At 47.6% G+C, this 10132-nt stretch overlaps 1 protein-coding gene across 1 annotated transcript; it reads right to left on the bottom strand.

Annotated features, from left to right (window-relative positions):
- Positions 1 to 1603: 1603 nt before the first annotated feature.
- Positions 1604 to 5955, bottom strand: LOC131730569 (double C2-like domain-containing protein beta; the record flags this gene model as incomplete). Its single annotated transcript, XM_059020716.1, is given in 5 exon segments — positions 1604 to 2378; positions 2381 to 2410; positions 3044 to 3140; positions 4972 to 5053; positions 5801 to 5955. Coding segments are annotated over 5 exon segments (462 nt in total), but the record flags the coding sequence as incomplete, so codon positions are not given.
- Positions 5956 to 10132: the final 4177 nt, after the last annotated feature.

Below are 10132 nucleotides of genomic sequence, written 5' to 3'. Positions count from 1 at the left end.
AATAAATAAAAAATAAATAAATAAATCTCTTTTCATTTTCCATTAAAATTTGTTTACAGTGTTTTCTTTGTTGTTTGATATATTTATATACATTTATTTATTTTTTCCAACGCATCGACGCCGTTGAAGTTTCTTCAAAAACATTATTTTTTTTTAAAAAAAGCCGTTATGTTCAGCCAGCCACGCGACACTTTCATTTGAATAAAGCGCGCCTTCGGGTCTCGTTCTAATCCATAGAGGGTTTGCACGGGGGCGTGGTCAGGGCTGCGTCACGTCCCTCCGCCATTCTGAAAGCCCTTTTCTATTTTATTACATTATTATTATTATTATTATTATTATTATTATTAATATTTACACACACACGTTTGCATTTCTGTATTTGTATGTTCTTCTCATTGACTCTCACTATATTTTATTGACTATTTCTAACTCCAGTCACAAAACTCCACACAGGGTGAAAGTCGACAACAAACTAAATATTTTGGCTTTTTTTTTTTTTTTTTTGAAGGCATATTTAATTCTTAAAAAGGTGTTTTTCAAAGTGGGGACGTCCCCACAGCGTCGTTTTTCAGGAGTTACTATCTTTGTGGGGATATTTTCTCAAATTTTGATTGTAATACCTGCCCACACACACACACGACACACACACACTCACAGAGACTGAGACACAAACACACACACAGACTGAGACACACACAGACAAACACACACACACACACAGACTGAGAGTCACACACACACACACACAGACAAACACACACACACACAGACTGAGACACACACAGACAGACACACACACACACACAGACTGAGACACACACACAGACACACACACACATACATACATACATACATACATACACACACACACACACACACACACACTGAGAACTCTGGCTTTGTACGAGAGACTGTTGCCCAGACTGACGACATGAATCAATCTCAGATCAACCAGATCAATCACTCCTTGGGGCTGGGCAGCACATGGAAATCAAAACCCAGCTTATCAATATACCCTGCGGTGGAGATAGAGGAGAGAGACACACACACACACACACACACAGATCAGTGCGGTCGATCACAGCTCTCACTGTGTTTATAGTTGCAGCTGCACAGCTTTATTGATGTCAGCAGAATCTTTATACACGTACACTGAGAGAGAGAGGGAGAGGGAGAGAGAGGGAGAGAGAGGGAGAGAGGGAGAGAGGGAGGGAGAGGGAGAGAGAGAGAGAGAGCGAGAGAGAGAGAGAGAGGGAGAGGGAGAGAGAGAGAGAGAGAGAGGAGAGAGGGAGAGGGAGAGAGAGAGAGGAGAGAGAGAGAGAGAGGAGAGAGAGAGAGAGAGACAGACAGAGACACAGACAGACACACAGACAGACACTATTAAGCAATTTTGTTGAGCAGATTTTTTTCTCCAAGTTCATGGGTGTTAAAGGGAAGGCTGGTTTTTGCCGCAGTGTTGCCGTGGAAGAGCTGTGTTAAAGGGAAGGCTGGTTTTGCCTCTGTGTTGCTGTGGAAGCGCTGTGTTAAAGGGAAGGCTGGTTTGCCTCTGTGTTGCTTGTGAAGCGCTGTGTTAAAGGAAGGCTGGTTTTGCCTCTGTGTTGCTGTGGAAGCGGTGTGTTAAAGGGAAGGCTGGTTTTGCTGCTGCGTTGCTGTGGAAGCGCTGTGTTAAAGGGAAGGCTGGTTTTGCCTCTGCGTTGCCGTGGAAGCGCTGTGTTAAAGGGAAGGCTGGTTTTGCCTCTGCGTTGCTGTGGAAGCGCTGTGTTAAAGGGAAGGCTGGTTTTGCCTCTGCGTTGCTGTGGAAGCGCTGTGTTAAAGGGAAGGCTGGTTTGCCTCTGCGTTGCCGTGGAAGCGCTGTGTTAAAGGGAAGGCTGGTTTTGCCTCAGCGTTGCTGTGAAATCTGCCTCGCTCCCGCCTCTCTCTCAGCGCCGTGTCTTAAAGGGGAAGTCCTTTCTCTCCTCACCTCTCTCGGCTCCCTGTCTTAAAGGGAAAGTCATTTTTTAATGTCCAGTTTTTTTTTCTGATTCCTCTGTGCTTCAGCTTCATAGAGGTTCCACTTATTGATTCAGTGATTGATCGCAGTCTTGGTTATTCCTTCCAGTATTGATTACTGATCGCAGTATTGGTTCAGTGATTGATCGCTGTTATTAAGTGTTGCTTCAGTCCCTGATCAGTGTATTGATCACAGTGCTGTATTCTCAGGTCACTGACAGGAGTCCCTTGTTTGTTATGATGTATTAGTTCGATGTCTTGGTTCGGGTATTGATTGATCGAGTGTATTGATCAGTCGCTCAGCTCAGGGTTCTGGTTGATCAGTGTGTGCCAGGACTCCACACGCTTGTCCTTGTTCTTCAGACACTCGAACCAGTGTCTCAGGCGCTCCCCTTGGAGCTGATCCCCAGCTGCACCCCGCCTGGAGAGACAGCACAGGAATCAGAGAGACCAGGGGGCAAGCAGAGAGATCACAGGGCAAGCAGAGAGACCGCAGGGCAAGCAGAGAGACCGCAGGGCAAGCAGAGAGACCAGGGGGGCAAGCAGAGAGATCGCAGGGCAAGCAGAGAGACCAGGGGGCAAGCAGAGAGATCACAGGGCAAGCAGAGAGACCGCAGGGCAAATCACAGAGAAATCACAGAAAAATCTCAGAAAGTAAACAACAGCAGCGGTGTGATTGTTATAAGCAGCTGTGTGAAAGCAGAGGTGTGATTGTTATAAGCAGTTGTGTGATTGTTATAAGCAGTGGTGTGTGTTATAAGCAGCTGTGTGATTGTTATAAGCAGCGGTGTGATTGTTATAAGCAGCTGTGTGATTGTTATAAGCAGAGGTGTGATTGTTATAAGCAGTTGTGTGATTGTTATAAGCAGCTGTGTGATTGTTATAAGCATAGGTGTGATTGTTATAAGCAGCTGTGTGATTGTTATAAGCAACTGCGTGATTGTTATAAGCAGAGGTGTGATTGTTATAAGCAGCTGCGTGATTGTTATAAGCAGTTGTGTGATTGTTATAAGCAGCTGCGTGATTGTTATAAGCAGCGATTGCAGTCACTGACCAATGAAGTCGTTGCTCATGCCCAGGTCATAGTCCCACACGGAGATGTCCAGAGTCTTCTTAGCAAGATCCTCGTGAGCAATCTCATACAGGAACTCCTGAGAGAGGAGAGGAGACAGGCAGAGTTACTCAGAGTCTCAATCTCATACAGGAACTCCTGAGAGAGGAGAGGACACAGGCAGCGTGACTCAGAGTCTCAATCTCATACAGGAACTCCTGAGAGAGGAGAGGAGACAGGCAGTGTGACTCAGAGTCTCAATCTCATACAGGAACTCCTGAGAGAGGAGAGGAGACAGGCAGTGTGACTCAGAGTCTCAATCTCATACAGGAACTCCTGAGAGAGGAGAGGAGACAGGCAGTGTGACTCAGAGTCTCAATCTCATACAGGAACTCCTGAGAGAGGAGAGGACACAGGCAGTGTGACTCAGAGTCTCAACAGCAGGTATATTAATCTCTCTCCTCCCTCCTTCCCTCTCTCTCTCTGTCCTCCCTCTCCTCTCCTCCCCTCCCTCTCTCTCTCTTTGACTCAGTTTCAATAGCAGGTACATTAATCTCTTTCTGCTCCCTCTCTCTCTCTCTCTCTCTCTCAGGGACGAGCTGCAGTCTGTTCTGTTATTGACAGTCTGCTGCCCCTTGAGGCGCTCAGAGGACACTTCCAGCTGCAGTACCACTTCCAACCACCAGAGGGGGCAGCATTTGAAAACCACCACAGGCAATTTACGTTCACCATCTCCCCCCTGTTTAATATCAGACACTTTTATATTATAAAAGTATTAGTTTACCATGTTTTTTTTATATGCTTTAGCACTCCTCTCTGTGCTTTACAATGCTTCCCTATGCTTTACCAGACCTCTCTGTGCTTTACAATGCTTCCCTGTGCTTTACCACACCTCTCTGTGCTTTACAATGCTTCCCTATGCTTTACCACACCTCTCTGTGCTTTACAATGCTTCCCTATGCTTTACCAGACCTCTCTGTGCTTTACAATGCTTCCCTATGCTTTACCAGACCTCTCTGTGCTTTACAATGCTTCCCTATGCTTTACCAGACCTCTCTGTGCTTTACAATGCTTCCCTATGCTTTACCAGACCTCTCTGTGCTTTACAATGCTTCCCTGTGCTTTACCAGACCTCTCTGTGCTTTACAATGCTTCCCTGTGCTTTACCACACCTCTCTGTGCTTTACAATGCTTCCCTATGCTTTACCACACCTCTCTGTGCTTTACAATGCTTCCCTATGCTTTACCAGACCTCTCTGTGCTTTACAATGCTTCCCTATGCTTTACCAGACCTCTCTGTGCTTTACAATGCTTCCCTATGCTTTACCAGACCTCTCTGTGCTTTACAATGCTTCCCTATGCTTTACCAGACCTCTCCATGATTCACTTACAGTAGGACATTGATTTAATATCTGATCCACAGGCTGGAGCACAAGGAGGTTAAGTGACTTGCTCAGGGTCACACGCAGAGGATCAGTCAGTGGCAGAGGTGGGATTTGAACCCGTGACCTTCTGGTTACAAGCCCTGGACTTTAACCACTGGACCGCACTGCCCCCTTAGAATGTAATGTAATAATATAATGTGATATAATGCGCTGGAATTGGATGTAATCTAATACAGCATAATGTTCTGTAATGTAACACACAGCTGAGGCTGTAACCAGGGCACCAGGGTGATTAATCAACCCAGGAGTGCGTGATTGAAACAGCCCCGGCAATCAATAAGCGCTTCATGGATTAATTGCTGCCTCTCTCTCTCAGTCAGTGTTGCAAGAAACACACACACACACTGACGCACGAACTAATACATGCAATCAAACACACACGCTATCTCCCTCTCTCTCCCTCCCTCCCTCTCTCCTTCCCTCTCTCTCCCCCTCTCCTCTCTCGCTCCCTCTCCTCTCTCGCTCCCTCTCTCTCTCAGCACTGACCTCGTTAAACTCAGGATTCAGAGTCTTCTTCTTCACTGATGTTTTATACTTGGATTTCTTACCCATGTCAGGCTTGAGATATCTGAGAGAGAGAAGAGAGGAGAGAGGAGAGGAGAAGAGAGGATGGAGGAGAGAGGAGAGAGGAGAGAGACAGAGAGAGGAGGGGAGGAGAGAGAGGAGAGGAGAGGAGACAGAGGAGAGAGGGGAGAGGAGAGAGACAGAGAGAGGAGGGGAGAGAGAGAGGAGAGGAGAGGAGAGAGAGGAGAGAGGGGAGAGGAGAGGAGAGAGGAGAGAGGGAAGAGAGGAGAGAGGAGAGGAGAGGAGAGAGAGGAGAGAGGAATTTATTTTCCAATAAAAGTAGTTTAAAGTGTGTGTGCGTGTCTCAGTGTGTGTGTGTGTGTGTCAGTGTGTGTGTCAGTGTGTGTGCGTGTCTCAGTGTGTGTGTGTGTGTGTGTGTGTGTGTGTCAGTGTGTGTGCGTGTCTCAGTGTGTGCATGTGTGCGTGTCTCAGTGTGTGTGCGTGTCTCAGTGTGTGTGTGTCAGTGTGTGTGTGTGTGTGTCTCAGTGTGTGTGTGTGTGTCTCAGTGTGTGTGCATGTGTCTCAGTGTGTGTGTGTCTCAGTGTGTGTGTGTCTCAGTGTGTGTGCGTGTGTCTCAGTGTGTGTGCATGTGTCTCAGTGTGTGTGTGTCTCAGTGTGTGTGCGTGTGTCTCAGTGTGTGTGCATGTGTCTCAGTGTGTGTGCATGTGTCTCAGTGTGTGTGTGTGTACCTCAGTGTGTGTGCGTGTCTCAGTGTGTGTGCGTGTGTCTCAGTGCCTCGTGTTTTCCTCACATTTTCACGAAGGGGTCGGAGTACCCGTTGGAGTCCATGGCTGCCAGGTGAGCGCAGCGCACGATGCCCACAATCAGAGCTCTCTTCTGGGTGTTGTAGCACAGAGACACCAGGATCCTACCTCTGTCCTCCACACAGACATCACTGCTATCCTTCTGAGAGAGGAGAGAGGAGAGGAGAGGGGGAGGGGAGGGGAGAGGGAGGGGAGAGGAGAGAGGGGAGAGAGGAGAGAGGGGAGAGGAGAGGAGAGGAGAGCGGGGAAAGGAGAGAGGAGGGGAAAGAGGAGAGGGGAGAAGAGAGGAGAGAGGGATGAGGGGAGGGGAGGGAGAGGAGAGAGAAGAGAGAGGAGAGAGGAGAGGTGAGAGAGGAGAGGGGAGAGGAGAGAGAGGAGAGAGGAGAGCGGGGAAAGGAGAGAGGAGAGAGGAAGGGAAAGAGGAGAGGGGAGAAGAGAGGAGAGGAGAGAGGGATGAGGGGAGGGAGAGGAGAGAGAGGAGACAGGAGAGAGGAGAGGTGAGAGGAGAGAGGAGAGGGGAGAGAGGAGAGAGGGGAGGGGAGAGGAGAGATGACATTAGAATGATTATTTTACAGTGTAGTGGAGTACAGTGTACAGTATGGTGTGCAGGGGTATGGTGTGGAGTACAGTGTAGTGGAGTACAGTGTACAGTATGGTGTGCAGGGGTATGGTGTGGAGTACAGTGTAGTGGAGTACAGTGTAGAGAGAGGAAGGGGGAGAGGAGGGGAGAGAGGGAGGGGAGGGGAGGGAGAGGAGAGAGGAAGGGAGAGAGGGAGGGGAGGGGAGGGAGAGGAGAGCGGAGGGGACAGAGGGAGGGGAGGGGAGGGAGAGAGGGGAGGGGAGGGGAGGGAGAGAGGGGAGAGGAGGGAGAGGAGAGCAGAAGGGAGAGAGGGAGGGGAGGGGGAGAGAGGGAAGGATAGGGGAGGGGAGAGGTGAGAGGGGAAGGGGGAGAGAGGGAAGGAGAGGGGAGAGGGGAGGGGAGGGGAGAGAGGAGAGAGGAAGGGAGAGGGAGGAAGGGAGAGAGGGAGGGGAGAGAGGAGAGGAGAGAGGAAGGGAGAGGGAGGGGAGAGAGGGGAGGGAGAGGAGAGCAGAAGGGAGAGAGGGAGGGGAGGGGAGAGAGGGAGGGGAGGGGAGAGAGGGAGGGGAGGGGAGGGAGAGGAGAGCGGAAGGGAGAGAGGGAGGGGAGGGGAGAGAGGTTACAAGATGAAACGCACTTTAGAAATCTATTACCAGTGCCACCTAGCGCAACAAAAATAAATAACAAACCATCACATAACGATAACGTAAAAACCATTTCTTCCGTTTTCACGAGATCATTATGAGGTTAAACTGGAATGCATACCTCGTGAAAAAGGAAATCATGTTTCATTGTATTTGATTTGTTTCAGTAGAAATCCTCTACTGTAGTATTGACAAACAATTCATACTGTGCGGCTGTTTATTGCTGTAAACATTGTATGGTGATTTAACTTCGGTTTACGGTCCCTGGTCCATTAAAAAATTCACGGGACACCTTTCTCAAAAACGGGACAGCCCGGGAACAAAAACGAGGCCAGTCCCTTTTTTTTTTGGTTTGTTTTACTGTTTATATCTCAAATAAATAAATAAAACTTAACTTCTGTTTTTTTTTTTTTCAGATAAAAAACATATTTTCATATTTTCTTACTGTGGTTTTGTTCGTTTTATATATTTATATAATGTATTTTTGTATTACCTGATTCCAGCGTTGGCCTCAATCTTTGCTATTTTAATATTTGTTTTCTGTCCGAAATAAATAAAAAATAAATAAATAAATCTCTTTTCATTTTCCATTAAAATTTGTTTACAGTGTTTTCTTTGTTGTTTGATATATTTATATACATTTATTTATTTTTTCCAACGCATCGACGCCGTTGAAGTTTCTTCAAAAACATTATTTTTTTTTAAAAAAAGCCGTTATGTTCAGCCAGCCACGCGACACTTTCATTTGAATAAAGCGCGCCTTCGGGTCTCGTTCTAATCCATAGAGGGTTTGCACGGGGGCGTGGTCAGGGCTGCGTCACGTCCCTCCGCCATTCTGAAAGCCCTTTTCTATTTTATTACATTATTATTATTATTATTATTATTATTATTATTATTATTACACACACACGTTTGCATTTCTGTATTTGTATGTTCTTCTCATTGACTCTCACTATATTTTTATTGACTATTTCTAACTCCAGTCACAAAACTCCACACAGGGTGAAAGTCGACAACAAACTAAATATTTTGGCTTTTTTTTTTTTTTTTTTGAAGGCATATTTAATTCTTAAAAAGGTGTTTTTCAAAGTGGGGACGTCCCCACAGCGTCGTTTTTCAGGAGTTACTATCTTTGTGGGGATATTTTCTCAAATTTTGATTGTAATACCTGCCCACACACACACACGACACACACACACTCACAGAGACTGAGACACAAACACACACACAGACTGAGACACACACAGACAAACACACACACACACACAGACTGAGAGTCACACACACACACACACAGACAAACACACACACACACAGACTGAGACACACACAGACAGACACACACACACACACAGACTGAGACACACACACAGACACACACACACATACATACATACATACATACATACACACACACACACACACACACACACTGAGAACTCTGGCTTTGTACGAGAGACTGTTGCCCAGACTGACGACATGAATCAATCTCAGATCAACCAGATCAATCACTCCTTGGGGGCTGGGCAGCACATGGAAATCAAAACCCAGCTTATCAATATACCCTGCGGTGGAGATTGAGGAGAGAGACACACACACACACACACACACAGATCAGTGCGGTCGATCACAGCTCTCACTGTGTTTATAGTGCAGCTGCACAGCTTTATTGATGTCAGCAGAATCTTTATACACGTACACTGAGAGAGACGAGGGAGAGGGAGAGAGAGGGAGAGAGAGGGAGAGAGGGAGAGAGGGAGGGAGAGGGAGAGAGAGAGAGAGAGCGAGAGAGAGAGAGAGAGGGAGAGGGAGAGAGAGAGAGAGAGAGAGAGAGGAGAGAGGGAGAGGGAGAGAGAGAGAGGAGAGAGAGAGAGAGAGGAGAGAGAGAGAGAGAGACAGACAGAGACACAGACAGACACACAGACAGACACATATTAAGCAATTTTGTTGAGCAGATTTTTTTCTCCAAGTTCATGGGTGTTAAAGGGAAGGCTGGTTTTGCCGCAGTGTTGCCGTGGAAGAGCTGTGTTAAAGGGAAGGCTGGTTTTGCCTCTGTGTTGCTGTGGAAGCGCTGTGTTAAAGGGAAGGCTGGTTTTGCCTCTGTGTTGCTGTGGAAGCGCTGTGTTAAAGGGAAGGCTGGTTTTGCCTCTGTGTTGCTGTGGAAGCGCTGTGTTAAAGGGAAGGCTGGTTTTGCTGCTGCGTTGCTGTGGAAGCGCTGTGTTAAAGGGAAGGCTGGTTTTGCCTCTGCGTTGCCGTGGAAGCGCTGTGTTAAAGGGAAGGCTGGTTTTGCCTCTGCGTTGCTGTGGAAGCGCTGTGTTAAAGGGAAGGCTGGTTTTGCCTCTGCGTTGCTGTGGAAGCGCTGTGTTAAAGGGAAGGCTGGTTTTGCCTCTGCGTTGCCGTGGAAGCGCTGTGTTAAAGGGAAGGCTGGTTTTGCCTCAGCGTTGCTGTGAAATCTGCCTCGCTCCCGCCTCTCTCTCAGCGCCGTGTCTTAAAGGGGAAGTCCTTTCTCTCCTCACCTCTCTCGGCTCCCTGTCTTAAAGGGAAAGTCATTTTTTAATGTCCAGTTTTTTTTTCTGATTCCTCTGTGCTTCAGCTTCATAGAGGTTCCACTTATTGATTCAGTGATTGATCGCAGTCTTGGTTATTCCTTCCAGTATTGATTACTGATCGCAGTATTGGTTCAGTGATTGATCGCTGTTATTAAGTGTTGCTTCAGTCCCTGATCAGTGTATTGATCACAGTGCTGTATTCTCAGGTCACTGACAGGAGTCCCTTGTTTGTTATGATGTATTAGTTCGATGTCTTGGTTCGGGTATTGATTGATCGAGTGTATTGATCAGTCGCTCAGCTCAGGGTTCTGGTTGATCAGTGTGTGCCAGGACTCCACACGCTTGTCCTTGTTCTTCAGACACTCGAACCAGTGTCTCAGGCGCTCCCCCTTGGAGCTGATCCCCAGCTGCACCCCGCCTGGAGAGACAGCACAGGAATCAGAGAGACCAGGGGCAAGCAGAGAGATCACAGGGCAAGCAGAGAGACCGCAGGGCAAGCAGAGAGACCGCAGGGCAAGCAGAGAGACCAGGGGGCAAGCAGAGAGATCG

Source organism: Acipenser ruthenus, unplaced genomic scaffold (assembly GCF_902713425.1).
Source record: "Acipenser ruthenus unplaced genomic scaffold, fAciRut3.2 maternal haplotype, whole genome shotgun sequence".
Lineage (NCBI taxonomy): Eukaryota > Metazoa > Chordata > Actinopteri > Acipenseriformes > Acipenseridae > Acipenser > Acipenser ruthenus.
Note: the sequence above shows the minus strand (reverse complement) of the source record. Positions and strands in the feature narration are given on the sequence as shown.